The 17,928-nt window shown below is 37.8% G+C and overlaps 1 protein-coding gene across 3 annotated transcripts in view; it reads left to right on the forward strand.

The window, feature by feature from the left end:
• LOC120764896 (zinc finger RNA-binding protein-like) overlaps positions 1–17,928 on the forward strand; it is a 54,755-nt gene that overhangs the window by 23,688 nt on the left and 13,139 nt on the right. For 2 of the 3 annotated variants that reach the window (XR_009208587.1, XM_040089018.2), the window contains exons 8-16: positions 2,723–3,023; positions 3,945–4,138; positions 5,551–5,670; positions 6,618–6,763; positions 7,155–7,317; positions 9,527–9,732; positions 9,975–10,125; positions 11,484–11,625; positions 17,802–17,899. Coding sequence is in view for 2 of the 3 variants with exons in the window: in XM_040089018.2 (XP_039944952.1) it covers positions 2,723–3,023; positions 3,945–4,138; positions 5,551–5,670; positions 6,618–6,763; positions 7,155–7,317; positions 9,527–9,732; positions 9,975–10,125; positions 11,484–11,625; positions 17,802–17,899 (1,521 nt within the window). In the remaining variant the exon portion in view is untranslated. The remainder of the gene's footprint in view (positions 1–2,722; positions 3,024–3,944; positions 4,139–5,550; positions 5,671–6,617; positions 6,764–7,154; positions 7,318–9,526; positions 9,733–9,974; positions 10,126–11,483; positions 11,626–17,801; positions 17,900–17,928) is intronic. The other variant, XM_040089019.2, reaches the window with a different exon arrangement.

The raw sequence follows: 17,928 nt of genomic DNA on the forward strand, positions 1-17,928 counted from the left end.
CCCCTGAGCCTCCTTTTCTCCAGGCTAAACAACCCCAGCTCCCTCAACTGCTCCTCATAGAACTTGTGCTTTAGACCTTTTACCAACTTTGTTGCCCTTACTTGGATGCACTCTACCACCTCAACATCTGTCTTGTTTTGAGGAGCCCAAAATTGAACACAGGATTCAAGGTGTGGCCTCACCAGTGCCAAGTACAAAGGGACAGTCACTTTCCTAATCCTACTGGCTGCACTATTTCTGTTACAGGCCAGGATGTCATTGGCCTTCTTGACCACCTGGGCACATGCTGGCTCATGTTCAGCTGGCTGTTGGCCAACACTCCTTGGTCCTTTTTCACCAGGCATCTTTCTACCTGCTCTTCCCCAAGCCTGTAGTGCTGTGTGGGGTTGTTGTGACCCAAGTGCAGGACCCGGTACTTCACCTTGTTGAACCTGATTGTGTACATGTATTTGCATTAAGGATAAATCTAGCAGATTTCTATTTTTTTTACTGCTACTTTCAAACCCAGTCTCTAGTTTTCATTTTGCATGTTTTGTTCATATGGACTACATGCATTGCTTTTTCAGGTGATGGTCAGCTGTCACCAAAAAGAAGTATTATTCCATCTCAAGTGTATTGTAAAAAGGTGTTATGGGTTAGTACAGTTTGGTTTTTTAGTTATAGAAGAATGTAGAATAATTCTCCGAGTCAGGACCTGAGAATTGCTTTAGAAAGGACAGGGACCTATCAGAGGGTTAGTTGGAATACTGGCATCTGATTTGACCACTGAAAATTGTTGGCTACAACTTTGGGAAGTACCATATAAAACCCCTTGATTTCCTGCAGGTGGGTCTTTTCCTTCTTTCCTTTGGCCAGAGAGAGACAGGTAACATCGAGTTGGGCCTGCTGTTTCCCCCCTTTTTGGGGGGGAGCTGGCTTGAGGCTTGGCCGGATTCTATCGGCTCCCAGGGAGGGGGGAAGGAGAGGTTGCTGCTTTACAACAACTACTTTCTCCAAACTTCCCTGGAGCAGGGAGAGATCTCTGTCAGGCCCCTGATAAGAGCTATGGGCACCATTTAGGCTGAGGCTGCCCCGATTTACACCGAGGGGTAGGCAAAAAAGACATTTATGATCCTGCCTGGTGTTTTTTTAATTTCGGACTGCCTGAGTGCTCTGATCTCTGATGTTTCTGTGTGAGTTCTTCCCACCCTCACCAGCGCAGCCTTGAAAATCTTAACACCATGAGCTGCAGTGAAAAGACTATTGGGACAGAGGGTTGAAGAGTTGGTTGTTCCATTCTTACTTGAGCCATGGAAATGAACTCAATATTTAGATCATTCCTTTAAATCATGGGAAAGATAAGCATTTAGAGAGATGATTGTTTAGATTTGTGTGTGGATTTGAGCAAAGGTGTTTGTGATAGACTAAGTAATATTAATCCTATAAAATACTTGAACAGAGATAAAGATGAAAAGCCCCCTGCGCCAGTAAAGAAGTGAGAAAATATCTCTCTACCTTGAGATGAAAAATCCTTTGCTTTAGAGTTATTCATCTTTAAAAAAGTAACACCTCAGTATGCAAAAGTCTAAGACCTATGACCCATAAGCAGCTTGGGAACCTGCTAATGGGAGAGGTCACAAAGGCAGGTTTCCGTGGGTGGCTGTTTTTGTGACAGTTTAAAAAACCCACAAGAGAACTGTTCTAAGTTGTCAGTCCGATTCATAACTCTAAGAGAGACTCTTCTCCCAAAGAACTGATGAAAGACTATTGTCAGATGGTGAAACTGACTGAAAATTACAAGTTTTGTCTCTTTATGCTATTTTATAAGAAAGTTAACAGTTTGTAAGGGGAGGGAAGAGTGTTTTTGGAGTTTCATTCTGTTTTGTTTTACTTTTTTTTCCGAACTTGCTTTTTCTATTCTTTTAGTGTGTGTTAATAAAACTATCTATTCATTTTTAAGGTTGAGCCTGCTTTGTTTTTCTCCTAGTCTCTCTCCCACAAAAAAAAGAGTGAGTACTAACACCAGATTTTAGTGAACGTGAAACCACTACAGAAGGCCTCTGCTTATTACTTCTAAGAATAAGCACATACCTCTTAGCTTTCGAGGAGATAAAGAGCTCTGAAATATGCCTTTTGCCTCCTTCTTAACTCTATCTGCATATGTACTTTAATGAAAAGAAAGCCTTTGTCTAAGGAATATTTTCAGTTTTGCTAGGTAACCTGGAAAGTCAGTATAAATATTCTTAAAATGTAGTGATGAAAAGAGACAGTGTTGAATCTGAATTAAATAACTTATTTACAAATATTATTTGGAACTAAAATAGTTCAACATACTACAATTTTTGGAGGGAGAATAAAAAGCAGCCAGGCCACAAAGCTGTCACGTTGGAAACATTTTGTTTAAACTGTTTCTTGAGTTTTACTGGCTTGTGAGTTTATTGACTTTCTGTTCTCATCTACACAGCTTTTGGAGTAAATGTCTGAATTTCTAGGGGAAATAAGCAACCTGAGATAACTATTCACTATTTCCTCATTACAGATGATAAGAACTTTTGCATGTCCCTTTTTTCTCCTCCTGAGATCACTTTTAGTAAAGAGGCAATAATTTAAAAATAAAATGAAAATATCAGTATCACTGATGATATTGATGTTTCTGTTAAAGCTTCAATAATCTATAACAAGTTAAATTTTTTTATAGCTACCCCAGGGAGATAATATTATTAATTTCTTGTCATTTTTATAGGTAGTAAAGTTGCATACAAAACTTGGCAAACCTATTCCTTCAACTGAACCAAATGTGGTTACCCAAGCTGCTACTTCAACATCCACATCTGCTTCTAAACCAACTGCCTCTGCTTCAAATATAGCAACTAGCAGCAGTACTGTGAACTCCTCTGTTGCATCCTCTGCAGTGAAAATTCTTACTCCCACAGCAAATGCACCACTTAACACTGTGTCCAACAGCAAAACATCTTCAACTGCTGCTAATATAGCTGTAAAGAAAATATCTCCACCAAAAATAAACTTTGTTGGCAAGTACAGAAGTCAGTCTTTATTTTGAAACCTAACCTATTCTATATTTTTTAAAAGATTTTAGTGCAACAAGTACAAATATATTTAGTTAACTTCTGCATGAGTAATTCTGTTGTGTTTTTAAGGGAATTATTATTGATGGGGAAAATAAGAATGTGTATAAAAATTTTGCTTCACAGTTTTTACTGTTTTCTGCCCTTTTGTCTTCACCTGACCTCTCCTGGAGGCTTCTCCCACCTTCATAAAAAGCCTCCCACCTTTGGTTTCTTATGTAGTAGCTGCTGGAGTATTGCAGATTATAGTCCAGTTGCTTCTAATTTCAATTCGCAGCCTGGTCTGTTAAGCCAGCCTGCAGTATGTTGGCAGTTGGTAACTGGGAAACTGAAACATTGTTGCAACACTGTAAATTTAACAGTGGAAACTTTTGAAATAAGCATGACATTTAGAGACAGAAAGCAGTTGTTCAACAGTAAGCTAACTTGCTCTCAAAGGAAAGACCTATGCAGTTGTAATACTGAAAGTATACTGCCTTTGTTAGTACCTCAAAACCTTTTAATGTTTGTACTTTCTTGGATCCATTTGCAAAAAGAAAGCAAATCTGATGACAAAAAAAAAAAAAAATATATTTGCTGAGTTGTTCTCATTCAGTCCTATCTCTTGAAAAAGCATGAAAATGAATGATGACAATTACAGCTATATAAAGCAAAAAATTTCTTGCTAAAATAAAAATCTAGGTGTTTAAATAAGTTTTTCTTTAGCTTTTTTTAAAAAAAAAATCTTTATTAGTATTTAAAACTGTTTGGTTTAACTCATTTTCAGACTGATAATGCTTTGACCAGAACATTGATACTTGCAAATAAACTCTTCAGTTTGCACATCATGTATAATTCTCATTTTAGGAAAGTTAGAGATTTAACTTTTTTGATTTATAGGTGGTAATAAACTTCAGACGACAGGAAGTAAACTGGAAGAAATGAAATCAGCTGAAAGTGTTAAAGCAACAACTGCTGCTACAATACAAACACAGGAAGTAAAACCAGACACAGCAGCTGGACCAGTGACACCTACAACTCTTGCTGTCTTGCAAAGTGATGTCCAGCCAGTGGGCCATGACTATGTGGAGGAGGTATTGATATGAAAACATGGATTATTTTTTAACTATTGTATGGAGAGAGGTTCTAGTCCCTTCATCATCTTTGTGGCCTTTCATTGGACTCTCTCTAGTATGTCCATGTCTCTTGCACTGGGGAGCCCAGAAATGGACACAAGACTCCAGGTGTGACCTCACCAGTGCTGAGTTAGAGAGGAAGGATCAGCTCTCTTAACCTGATAGCAATACTTTGTTGAATGCAGCCTGGGATGCCATTTTCCGCCTTTGCAGCAAGAGCTCATTGTTGACTCAAGTTCAAGTTAGTGTTCACCAGGACCCCCAGGGCCTTTTCTGTCAAGCTGCTTTCCAGCTGGATGGCCCCTAGCATATATTGGTACATGAGGCTGTTCCTCCCCCAGATGCAGGACTTTGTACTTCTCCCTGTTGAACTTCACAAGGTTCCTGTCAGCCCATTTCTCCAGCCTGTTGAGATCTCTCTGGATGGTAGCTCAACCCTCTGGCATATCAACCACTGCATTCAGTTTTGTGTCATCAGCAAACTTGTTGAGGGTGCACTCTGCTCAATCACCAGATCAATAATGAATATGTAAAACAGAACTGGACCCAACATTGAGCCCTTGGGTACACTGCTAGCCTTCAACTAAATTTCATTCTACTGATCACCGCCCTCTGGGCCTTGCCATTCAGCCAGTTTTTGATCCACCTCACTGTATGCTTATCCAGCCCTTACATCAACAGTTAGTCTAATAGGATATTATGGTGAGACTGTGTCAAAGGCCTTACTGAAGTCCAGGTAGACAATATCAATTGTTCTCCCCTCATCTACCAGGCCAGTCACTTCATTGCAAAGTTTATCAAGTTGATCAAGCATGACTTTCCCTTGGTGAAGCCATGCTGACTACTGATGATGATTTTCTTGTCCTTAATGTGCCTGGAACTGGTGTCCAGAATTAGGTGCTCCATCACCTTCCCAGGGATTGAGGTGAGGCTGACAAGCCTGTAATTCCCTGGGTCCTTCTTGAAGATAAGAGTAACAAGGCACTGAACCTGCAAAGGCTTGTGCATATGTTTACATTTTTGTATTGTGCATGCTTCTTTTGACCTCAGTGGGGCATTCTTCATGTTGGTGGCATGAGATATGTGGATGAAATCTGATGTAAATTTTTCATTGTTTGTAACAATTCAACTCATTATGTTTGAGCTCAAGTTTAAAGCTGTGGAAGAACTTTGTTCGTTACCAAACACAATAGTGTGTCTGTCAAAATTGAAAGTTCTATTCTGCCTTTTTTCAGTTCCTATGTGACATTTTAAGCATGTTTTGAGATGGGTAGACATTATCCAGTGTCACTGAATTAGATTAATTTTTAAATCAGCTTTTGTTAAAAAAAAAAAGAAAGTCAATGTGTTTTATAACTTTTATTTTCCAGGTAAGAAATGATGAAGGAAAGGTGATCCGCTTTCACTGTAAACTTTGTGAATGTAGTTTTAATGATCCTAATGCCAAAGAGATGCACTTAAAAGGGAGGCGGCACAGACTTCAGTATAAGGTTGGTAAAAATGCTAATACTTTCATCTGAAAATCTACCAGATGTCAGCTGACTGATTACATGTTCTTATATTTAAAGACTAGTCAGAAGTAGGTGCTCTGAGTAAACAGCTTATAAAAAAAGCTAGAGAAATATATTTCTTAGGGAGTATAGTCTTTAAAGTTGTAATGCAGAGTGAAACTTCATTTTGGTTTGGGTGTTTCTTTAAACATTCTGAACATTGCTTTCAGGCATTTTTTTTCAACATTAAAATATTGTACAATATGTGCAAGCAATAGTAGGTGCTTTGTTGTTTACCATAAATTTCTAATGTACAATGTTTTTGTCAGGATAAACCACAGAAACTCCTTATGGAGACATTTGAGAAACAAGTATTTGCAGACATTTTAGTCATGAATGGAGAGACACCTATAGTGACACATGGTGTGCATTTTCATTATTTTAAGATTATATAAGAAGAATTTACTGTGGTCACAGGAGATACAATGGGCCTGCATAATCATGAAAGGGATGAAAGAAGAGGAAAAATGTATTTAGTGACTTATGTTTATGCTCCAGTATGAGGGACCCTTCAGGAACAGGGCATCAGGAAGCACACTGTAGTTAAGATGAAATATTTTTTCAGGCTATATTGTAATCATCCTGCTACAGTATGAGCAGCAAATTACTTAGTATTTCATGTAACATTTTAATCTTAGATAGTTTTGTTCTCACATAGCTGAAAAAGGAATTCATGTTATATGTAGTACATTGCTTTCTTTCCTTTAAAATACTGGACACAGATTTTTCTTCTTCAGCTGTTCATTCAGTGCAGTTCTAAAACTGCATTTTACTCCTCTTGATTTTATCATAGACCAATAGTGTGTGCTAAACATGTCAGAACAACTCCATAACCTTGAGATGATAAGAGGCAAACCAACACTTCATTTGTTATTTTTCTGAACTAGAAAAAAGTAAACCCAGATTTACAAGTAGAAGTAAAGCCCAGTATTCGAGCAAGAAAAATTCAAGAAGAGAAGATGAGGAAACAGATGCAGAAAGAAGAATACTGGAGAAGGCGAGAAGAGGAAGAACGCTGGAGGATGGAAATGAGGTAATGCATTCTGTTTTATCAACAAATGAGACCAAGTTGCAGTCAGATTATCTAAAACTAACTCTTATTCTGTAATTACTTATTTTGAATACTTGTTTTGGGAACTCTATACTGTCTTGTTTTAAATTAAGTTGCCATATCCCTCAGGTTTTTTTTGGGTTTTGTTTTGGGTTTTTTGTTCAATCTCTCTGAGGAATGTAAACTCACTAGAATTATTTGCTATGAATTCAGACCTGCTTTCAAAATAACCATTAATTTTAGATACCCTCTGGAGTTCATTGGTATTTGTTCTGGATTACTAGAAATGAGTGAGTGAGAACATCCAAGAATTTATTTAGAATGGTTGGAAGTATTAGCTGCTGTATAAAGAGGACATTTTGATGCACTTCAGGCGATATGAAGAGGACATGTACTGGAGGAGAATGGAGGAAGAGCAACATCACTGGGATGACCGTCGTAGAATACCAGATGGAGGCTATCCTCATGGTCCTCCAGGACCTCTAGGCCTGCTGGGAGTTAGACCAGGAATGCCTCCTCAGCCCCAAGGACCAGCCGTGAGTTTCTTAGCTTGAAGGAAAAAAAATAAAGAAATTCTTACCAAGAGGCACAGTTAAGAACTATAAATTATTCAGTGCTACTTCAGTTGTCTCCAGTGTTTCTTAATAAAGGATATGGAAAAGTGAAGAAAAAATTATATACTAATGAAACTCTGTAGATGGACCTGTCTTTCAAAATAAGCCCACTTATATGACAAAAGGATGCCTTGAAGACAAATATTGTTTCTTCTGAAATACAAGTCACTCTGGATTTGTGTACTACTTCTTATTTAATTGCATTATACTTTTATTTATCTAATTGTGGACAAATGTATGGATTAAAAGTGGTTGGATCATCAGCCCCAGAGGATAATGGTTTAGTAGTGGGCCGTACTCTACCTGGAGGTCAGTAAACAAGTGCAGTGCTGTATGTGTTTATCCTAGGATTTGTCTCATTAGCACCTTATTAATGATCTGAAAGGTGATGGAATGAGTGCATGCTCATCAGGTTTGCAGCTGACATTAAACTGAATTGGTTCCAAGTAGGGAGAACAGTTGATACCTTTGAGGGCAGGGCTGCCATCCAGCATGACCTAGGCAGACTGGAGGAATGGACCAACAGGAACTTTATAATTCTGCAAGGACAAATGCCTAATGCTGCACTTGGGAGAGCATACCCACTTGCACTGAAGGGCTGGGTAGCAGCCCTGCTGAAAAGCATCTGGGCTTCTTGGCAGATAGTAAGCTGAATGTGAACCAACCATGTGCCCTGGCAGCAAGAAAGGCTAATAGCATCCTTGGTGATATTAACAGGAGCATAATCAGTAGATAAAAGGAAATTATCCACTTTCATGAGACCCAAGCTGCAATACTGCATTCAGTTTTGGACTTTCCAGTACAAGACAAATACTGATTAACTATAGCAGGTTCAGTGTGTGGCTACTGGGATCAGGGGTCTGGAGTGTGCCCTGTGAGGAGAGACTTGAGGGATCTGGGCCTGTTCAGCCTGGAGAAGAGAGAGCTTCAGTGGGATGTAATAGCCTTCTAATACCTGTGCGTTATAAAGACAATGGAGCCAAGCTGTTTACAGTGAGAGGGTGAGATATACCAGCTTAAGCTGAGACAAAAATTGTGCAAACTGAATACAGGAATTTTTTTTTCTTTTTTTTCTCCACACAGATGTTGTGAAGCTCCATCTTTAGCAGTTTTCAAGAACCGACTGGATGAAGCTCTGAGCAACATGATATAGTCTTATAGCTGACCATGGTTTCCACAGGAGGCTGGACTAGACCTCCTGAGGTCCCTTTCTATTTGAATTCTTCTGTGATTCTATGAAAGCAATCATGGATACTTTATTTTGCAGCAGTATGCAAGTATTTTCCAGTTAACAGAAAGACAATAGATATTTATGTTGGGGAGGTACTTTTGATCCTGGGATTTCCCAATTTGTTTATTTTTTATACATCTCATGTTTTTTCAGATATGATTGATTGTGATCAGTGTAAATTATTAGGGATACCTTAGTTCATGTTTCCTTACATCTCAATAATTTGAGGTTTGAGGTTTGTTGTTTAGCCATGTTTGGTTTTTGGTCACACATCATCTGTAAACTTGAAAGTATATCATAGAGTTATAGAATAGTTTGGGTTGGAATGGACCTGAAAGATCATCTAGTTCCAACCCACTACCATGGGCAGGGATACCTTCCACTAGACCAGGTTGCTCAGAGCCACATCCAACCTGTCCTTGAACACTTCCAGGGACGGGGCATTCACAACTTCTCTGGGCAACCTGTTCCAGGGCCTCACCACCCTCACAGTAAAGAATTTATTCCTAATATCTAATGTAAACCTCTCCTCTTTCAGTTTAAAGCCCTTGTCTTTTCACTATATGCCCTTGTATAAAGTTCTTCTCCAGCTCTCTTGTAGGCCCCCTTTAGGTACTGGAAGGTGCTCTAAGATCTCCCTAGAGCCTTCTCTTCTCCAGGCTGAACAGCCCCAGTTTTCTCAACCTGTCTTCCTAGGAGAGGTGCTCCAGCCCTGTGATCACCTTGATGGCCTCCTCTGGGCTTGCTCCAGTAGGTCCATATCCTTCTTATGTTGGGATTGTCAGAGCTGGATGCAGTTCTCCAGGTGGGGTCTCATGACAGGAGAGCAGAACAGAGTAGTCACCTGCCTTGACCTGTTGTGTACCCAAATTTCAGAAATGTGCTTTTTCATCTGTTTAGCCTCTACGTCGCCCTGACTCCTCTGATGACCGCTATGTGATGACCAAACATGCGGCTATATATCCAACAGAGGAGGAACTTCAAGCAGTCCAAAAAATTGTTTCTATTACTGAGCGTGCTTTGAAACTTGTTTCTGACAATATGTCTGACCATGAAAAAAGCAAGAGCAAAGAGGGAGATGACAAAAAAGACAGCAGTAAAGACAGGTATTTTTTTTCCTTATTTTTTAAGAATTTTATGACTTGTTTCTGAAGCCATTTTATGTTTTTCCTTGTACTGTTATCAGTGCTTTCAGGAATTCTGTTCCCTTTGGATTTTGATATGGCATATGTCACTGTGGCCTCAAGAGTATATGGAATACTGCTATTTTATTTAATTTTTCTATCTTCATGTTTAGTTTTATGATTTTTATAATATTTTAAATGCAGCTTTTAACTATAATTCACAGAGCTTTGAAAGGAGTTTTACGGGTGGGCGTTTTGGCTAAAGGTTTGTTACTCCGTGGAGACCGAAATGTCAATCTTGTTTTGTTATGTGCTGCAAAGCCTTCAAAGATGTTACTTGGTTTTATTGCTGAAAGTCTTCCCAAACAACTTGCAGTAAGTAATATTTACATTTTTTGATTTGAATTTTGGTAAAAATACTGTAAAAGTCTGTCCTCAAGTCAAATATCTGTAGAGCTGACTGTGCTGCATTTCATAGCTCAGGTACAGTTTATTTTCATTTTCTGAGTGTTTGTGTCTGAATTCAGGGACTATGCTGCATGTTTTGCTGTCTGTATATTGCTTCCATACAAGTGTCTAGGCACTTATGCTAGCAGTATAGTATCAATCATCATTTCATAGATTTCCTTCAACTGGGAAATAGAAATGAGCAGAAGAAAGACTATTATCCAGTTACCAGCAGCGATAGAGGTAATTTGTGTGGTGTTCCAGGAAGCTTGCGTTGCCTGAAGGTCAAAGTTCTCCATTAATGCCAGTCTCTTTGTATTTGTCTTGTTTCCAGTGTGTGTGTGTCAGTGCAACCATTCAGCAAAATTCATATAAATCATTTGCTGTATTTCTACAAGAAATGAAAGTACAGAGTAAAGTTTTTAGCTTCAGTGCTCTTTACTGAACAAAGCCTGTCCACTATTGCTATAGGATGCTTTTCACAGCATTAGTACTTCAATGCAGTCTGGTAAAATACTCAACAGAATCAGTGGCATGGTAGAAGCATTAGCAGGATCAGATTAATTAGAAAATAATCTTGGGTTTGCTCTTGTTTGAAATAACAGAAGGAAACTTAAAAACTGCACATCTTGGTCTGGCTTTATGGAGAATTCACTTGTCCCTCTAGTTTGTGGAAGGAGGTGGTAGAGGTGCCTACAGCTTTATTTTGGGGATATTTAGAGTTATTAAATCTAGTCACAAGAAGCAATTCTGAGTAACCACCTTGTTACTCTTACTATTTCCCCCCCCGGTGTTAATCTTATCCTTTGCTCTCATCAGAGGATGTTGTGATAGCCAAGTATAGAATGTGACTTGCAGTACTCATAACTGCAAGCTTGAAGAACCACCACTGCATCTTTGTGCTTTTTAAAGGCTCCTATGTTCCAATGAGAAAAATATTCAACTGGCATTTGAAGTGACACTGAGGCTTTTATTTATCTCAAATACTGTCAAAATTCTTGTTATGTAATTTACTTATTATATGAATTTCACTTGGTTGTCTTTTTCTTGTTTGCACGCTTGACAACTGCTGTGTGTTTTCATTAATGATTTGGAAACAGTATGCAAGTCCATATATATGTATTAATTGTGTATACTGTTGTTTCTTTGAATACGGAGGTATTTGTTTCATATAATTATATTACATTTCTGCCTTTCTGTTAAAAAAGGCTATGTTGAAATCCATTTTCTTCCCCTTACTTTTTTTGGCCATATGCTAATAGAAATTTCTGTTTCTTAATATTTAGGTAATAAGTCCCGAGAAATATGATATCAAGTGTGCAGTCCCAGAAGCAGCAATAATTTTAAATTCATGTGTGGAACCCAAAATGCAAGTTACTATCACACTGACATCTCCAGTCATTCGGGAGGAGAACATGAGGGATGGAGGTTGGGAAGTTGTTAAAGATGTTACTTCTGTTTATTCTGCTTAAGGTGGCATTGAGGTCCTAGAAGGCAACATGCTGGCATAACTAATGTACTTGATCAAAACCTTGTTTTTCAACAAGCAGTCTTGGTAGAGAACAATTTGCTATAAAAAATGCTTATACGATGCATTTAATTTTTAAAAATTCTAACTTAAAGTCCAACCTCAGCTTTCTGGAAAAGGTCCAAACTTTATTTTTTTCCCCCTTTTATAAAATTATAGTGAAAACTAAGTATTTTATAACAAGTGGCTATAAACTGACTTTCCAATGCAGTCCTGCCCTAAAAGAAAGATCACATTTTCAAGTTTTAGCTGGATCAGTATTACCATCATTTACATATTCCAAATAGCAGCACCACTTAAAATGTACTTTTATAATATTTTTGATGGAAACAGTGCTTATAATTTTAAAAGAAGATGTAATTTTTTTCCAGCACTCTGAGGTTGCTTTTTGGTCTGGAGTGATTTCTGAATATATTTAGGCTTCTGATATTGCAACCAGTCTTCTATCCAACTGGCAAACTTAGACTAGGAAAATAAGAAAGGGCTTTGTCGTTTCAGCTGTAGCAGAAAGTGGAGTTTGTAAATAAAATGACATTTCTGAAATTCACAGTTTTTCTGGTGCCAGCAATGTTGCTTTACAGTCTGTTTTGTAATGCTTTCCAAGCTTTAAAAGCTTTTAAGCCAACAAGCATGATTAATGTTTACAGTACATTGGTTCCTTTTGTGTATGGGTCAGATAAAATTAACTTTTGTTTCCTTTTAATCCTGTATTAATATAGTTGAGAGAGTTCATGGCAAACAGGGTTCTGGTGTTTGACAGTGAACCTACGTATAGCAAATCTGAGGTTGTCTTAACACTTCTATGCAGGTTGAAAAAATTGTATGTATGTATATTTGTGCTTGTGTATATATGTATTTATATAAGCCGCAGAGACTTTTTTTATTTCATCTCATCATTACATGTCCTCTAAATTACTTGAGATTTTTATATTGCATTAGTAAATGTTCTGTAGCTATGACTAATGCGTTGTTAAGCAAGCTGTGTTAACAAAGTCATCCTACATAATCAGAAAGAAAAATGTCAAGATACATTTTCTAGTTTAGATGACTTCTGAAGAGTCTTAAAGAGTGCTTTGTACATGATTTTTGAGCTTTACATATTATTCCTAGTTATAAAGTCTTTGTACATATACTGTCACACTCAACCAGTTTACTTGTTTTTGAAAATCTTAAGTGTAACATGATGTTTTGTCTGTGCTGAATCAGACTTCATGTATTATTTAAGCTCATAAAGAATGCTTTAAAATATTTGATTATTAAATTACATTAAGCATTAAATTGATTTAACTTTAAATACCATGTTTGTTTATTAACATACTGTGAAAAAGTGCAATACTGATCCTGCCACAATACTAAATTTCCATTTTCTGGCCTAAAATTCTATGATGTAAACTAAAAAGAAAACAAATTTCAGATTGTTATGATCAATCCCTTAATTTATACCTCCTAAAGGAAACAAATCTGTACTTTTGTCTGACCCACACTTTAGTTAAAATGAGTTTATTCACTGCTGGAGTACTGCCTCTAGGCAAGCAAAATCAAATTAGATTTCTTTTCAAGACACAGAGCAGTATAAAAAGTTCACTTTTGAAGCTAGAACAAATAGAAGACTGAATTGCAAATTATTGCAGGAAAGATGGCCTTATTATGAAGACTGTTAATTTGCTGCAGAGTAATAGTATGTGCTTGTGTTTTTTCTTACTGCAGCTCCTCATGCTCTGTGTCTTACAATGGTTTAAAGTTTTCTTTTTTTTTTTTTTATTTTTAGCCTGCAGTTTGAGTTGAGACTGAGATTTGCATGAGGAAAAGAAACGTTTGATCTGTAATAATCCCATTACATGATAAAAGGCTAAAAACAACCAAACCAAAACCAGTGTGAAATAAAATTGTTAACCACATAGCTACTGTTCCTTAAAGTGTTGTGCATATGACAGTTTACCAAATCTGATATATTCAAAGGGCTCTAACCCAGCTTTGGAGTCTTTCCTTCAGCAAAGTGTACATATTTATAAAAGCATATGTATATGTGCGCATGTGTCTTTTTTTTTATCCTTAGCTAACAGCCCCAGTCCTAAGCTTTCTAGCAAAAGGTCTTGATTCCTATCAGGGGTTGCTGCCAAGGCATCGGAAGGATTTTTGACCAAGATTTTCTAAAGTTCAGTGTCACACCTGCCATACTTTAGAAAGGAGGGGTTTGGACGCATAGTCCTAGCACCTACTGTTACTTCAGGGTTTTTTCTTTTTGTCTTTGTCTCTATCCTAGAATTAAGCAGTGTTCACACTAGTTTTCAAATAGTTGACTGGGTAAAATGTATTTTGCGTAATACAACTTAGTAAAATTGATATGCCTGTTAACTTTTAATGATGACGTAGTGTGGACACAGCATATCTAGCTGAAGATTAACCCCTTATATTTGGGTTAGAAATAAATTAAGTTATATAGGGTAAGAATTTGTGCTTGTGTTTTGTAAATTAATTCAACTTTTTTTGTCTTAGCTCAACAGGGTGGTAGGTTAGGCATCTGAATTTAGTTAAAGACTATTTAAGGGGTTAATCCTGAAATGTAAAACAGATGCAAAAATTCACAAATTAAGTATTAGAAGAATTTCCTTGAAACATTTTTTTCCAGTCAATGTATTCTCAGTGCAATTAGGTGTCTTACAACTTCTCAGTCTTTTTAAGTTTCAAGCATATTCATATAATGCCTAGTAGTAGCACATTTTAGATTGACATTTCCAGCACTGAGTATGATTCCCTTCTGTGCACTTAAACTGTAATTCTTTTCAGTAAAATTATTTTCCAAATAGAAGTTTTTTGAAGCTAGACGTAATTGGAGTTTCAAATTATGTAGCAAGTTATTGTGATAAAAGTTTGCACAGTATAATCTATTTGCGTAGTAGCTTTAAAAGACTAAAAAATGGACTGATTAGGCTACTAGACAGAAGAGACACATTTTTAATTTCTCAATATTATTTTGCCTCTTGTTTTCCTGCTGTGCATTTTCTCTAAATGTACTCCTTCTCTTATATCCAAGTTTTACTTGTTTCATCAGTTATTTTACCTGGCATCCCACTTGTATAGGTGTCGGTTTGATTTTTGTTTTGTTTTAAATGAAATGCCACTTTAAATATCTTCATTTGCTGTGCAAATACCTTGTTGGTTCAGTTATTCTTCTTTCCACTTTAACATATAGTTCATAAGTTTAAACATCTGTTTGAGAAGATACCTATGTTCTTAGCTTTGTTCTTATTTTGAAATCTTCCCCCTTTTAGCCCCATGCAGAGCAATGGGACTATCCTATTTAAAAAATGCCCAAATCTGAATGGAGTACTTCAGATTTAAGTTTTGCAAAGTTATAGAACCATGTTCATTCATGGCTTTTTCGTTGTCTCTAAGGTATCCTACTATTTAAAGTATCCTACTATTTATTTTGCAATTGTGTATAAATAGGTGGTTTCTGAACTGTCTCTCTGCAGCATCCCTGCTTGCTGGCATGTTTCATGAGACTATATATATAACTTCTATTCTCAAAGTTACCTAACTTAATATCTTGCTGGAGTAAATTATATTCCATTCAGCCAGCTCCTGTGAAATGAGTGCCATTGAGTGAAGGCTTTTTCTTTCATCTTGTCTGGTGTATCACCAGTTATGCTACCAGTATACTTTGTCACTAGTCACAATTGCCATTTTCATAATTAGTAAAACAAAATACTTTTAAAAGTGATCATTACATTATATCCCTACAATTTTTAAAGTAACTTGAAGGTGCCATTTCGTTTTGTTCAGTGGTTGCAGTCTCATTGATTTAAACCATTTCCAAAAGGGCCTTGTGGTCTTTTCCATTTTGGTAACAAAGCAATTTGCTTTGTAATTAATCCTTTTCTGAACATTTAAATATAAAAGATCTACCATATTTTAGAATAATAGAATCATATAATCATTTAGGTTGGAAAAGCCTTTCAAGATCATCAACTCCAACTATTAAATTAATGCTGCCAAGTCCACTGCATCTACAGTGCCACATCTACAGTTCTTTTAAATCCCTTCAGGGATGGTGACTCAGCCACTTCCCTGGGTAGCCTCTTCCAATGCTTGGCAACCCTTTCCATGAAGAAATTTTTCCCAATATCCAATCTAAACCTCCCCTGGCACAACTTGAGGTCATTTCCTTCTGTCCTATTGTTTGTTACTTGTGAAAGGAGACCAACAACCACCTTGCTACAGCCTCATTTCAGGTAGTTGTAGAGAGTGATAAGGTCCCTCCCGAGCTTCCTTTTCTCTGCAATAAACACTTCCAGCTCCCTCAGCCACTCCTCATAAAACTTGTGCTCTAGACCTTTCACTATCTCCATTGTCCTTCTCTGGACACACTTCTGCACCTCAGTGTCTGTCTTCTTTTGAGTGGCCCAAAACTAAACACAGGATTTGAGGTGTGGCCTCACCAGTGACCAGTAGAGAAGGACAGTCACTTCCCTAGTCCTGCTTGGCCACACTATTGCTGATACAATCCAGGATGTCATTGGCCTCCTTGGCCACCTGGGCACACACTGGCTCATGTTCAGCCAATGTCAGCCATCGCCGCCAGGTCCTTTTCTGCCGAACAACTTTCCAGCCAATTCTCCCCCCAGCCTGTAGTGCTGCATGGGGTTGTTGTGACCCAAGTGCAGGACCTGGCACTTGACCTTGTTGAACCTCATACCACTGACTTCAGCCCATCAATCCAGCCTGTCCAGATTCCTCTGCAGAACCTTCCTACCCTCGAGCAGATCAATACTCCCACCCAACTTGGTGTTATCTGCAAACTTACTGAGGGTGCACTCAATCCCCTCATCCACATCATTGATAAGGTTATTAAACAGGACTGGCCCCAGTACTGAGCCTTGGGGAACCCCACTAGTGACTGACCACCAGCTGGATGTAACTCCATTCCCCACTGCCCTCTGGGCCTGGCTGTCTGGACAGGTTTTTACTCAAGAAAGAGTGCACCTGTCTGAGCCATGGACAGGCAGTTTCTCCAGGAGAATGCTGTGGGAAATGGTGTCAAAGGCTTTACTAGGTCTAGGTAGACAAGATCCCAGATCGCCAGCCTTTGCCTCATCCACTAAGTGGGTCACCCTGTCACAGAGGGAGATAAGGTCATTTAAACAGGATCTGCCTTTCCTAAACCCATGCTGCCTGGGCCTGATCCCCTGGTTGTCCTGTATGTGCCACATGATGACACTCAAGATGATCTGCTCCATTACATTCTCTGGTACCAAGGTCAGGCTGATAGGCCTGTAATTCCCCAGGTTCTCCTTCTGGCCCTTATTTCAGATAGTCTACTTTGGTTTTTTTCTTTTTTGGCTTCTCTTTTTCTTGCTGAATCATAAGTAAAGCAGTCCCAATTCAGGTCCTTCCTTGCATCCTGAATGATATTGGAGTACATATATCATGGACTGAGGAATTTATATGAATAAGAGAGGATTTTAAAAAGTAATGGAACTCTTAAAAGTGAAAAAGCATTTCACATTCCTTTAGTCAGTTTTTTTAAATGCAAAATAATTTCCATTTCAAATTTAAGGTATGATAAGAATAACATTACAAAATATCTAGTGCTTTTAAGTGTTTGGGTTTTTTTAATATACTTAGCTTTTTGTAAAAAGAATGGGTCCCAAATAGCATGTGATCATTAAAATTTTAATGAAACTAAGTGTGAATATTTCTACTTTGTTAAAGTGGATTTTTAGTGTTCCTTCTGTCTTGTGGTCTCTGTGCTGATGCACTGTGTCCAACCATTCTTCCTTTGCTATTTTATTTTAGGGGATATATGTTTTTCCAGTGTTAGCTTAAAGAAAGAAGTACTATGTACTGCATAATCTGCAATGCATTTGAAAATAACCTGACAGCTAAAGTTTCATATGATTCTACAATCTTCATACTGGGTTAATGTCCTAATACTAATTGAATGACTTTTATTAAACAATTATATTTGTTGTTCAAGGGTTCAAGCTTTAAATGGCATGTGTGACATTGAAGCTTCTTTAAAATGGTCAAACACCCATTCCTCACTGCATTTTGCCAATTCAATCCATTTTAGATGTAACCTTGGGTATGGTGAAAGACCCACCGGACGTCTTGGACAGGCAAAAATGCCTTGACGCTCTGGCTGCTCTACGCCACGCTAAGTGGTTCCAGGTTTGGAACATAATTTTATTTTCTTCTTG

This window comes from Hirundo rustica, chromosome W (genome assembly GCF_015227805.2).
Source record: "Hirundo rustica isolate bHirRus1 chromosome W, bHirRus1.pri.v3, whole genome shotgun sequence".
NCBI lineage: Eukaryota > Metazoa > Chordata > Aves > Passeriformes > Hirundinidae > Hirundo > Hirundo rustica.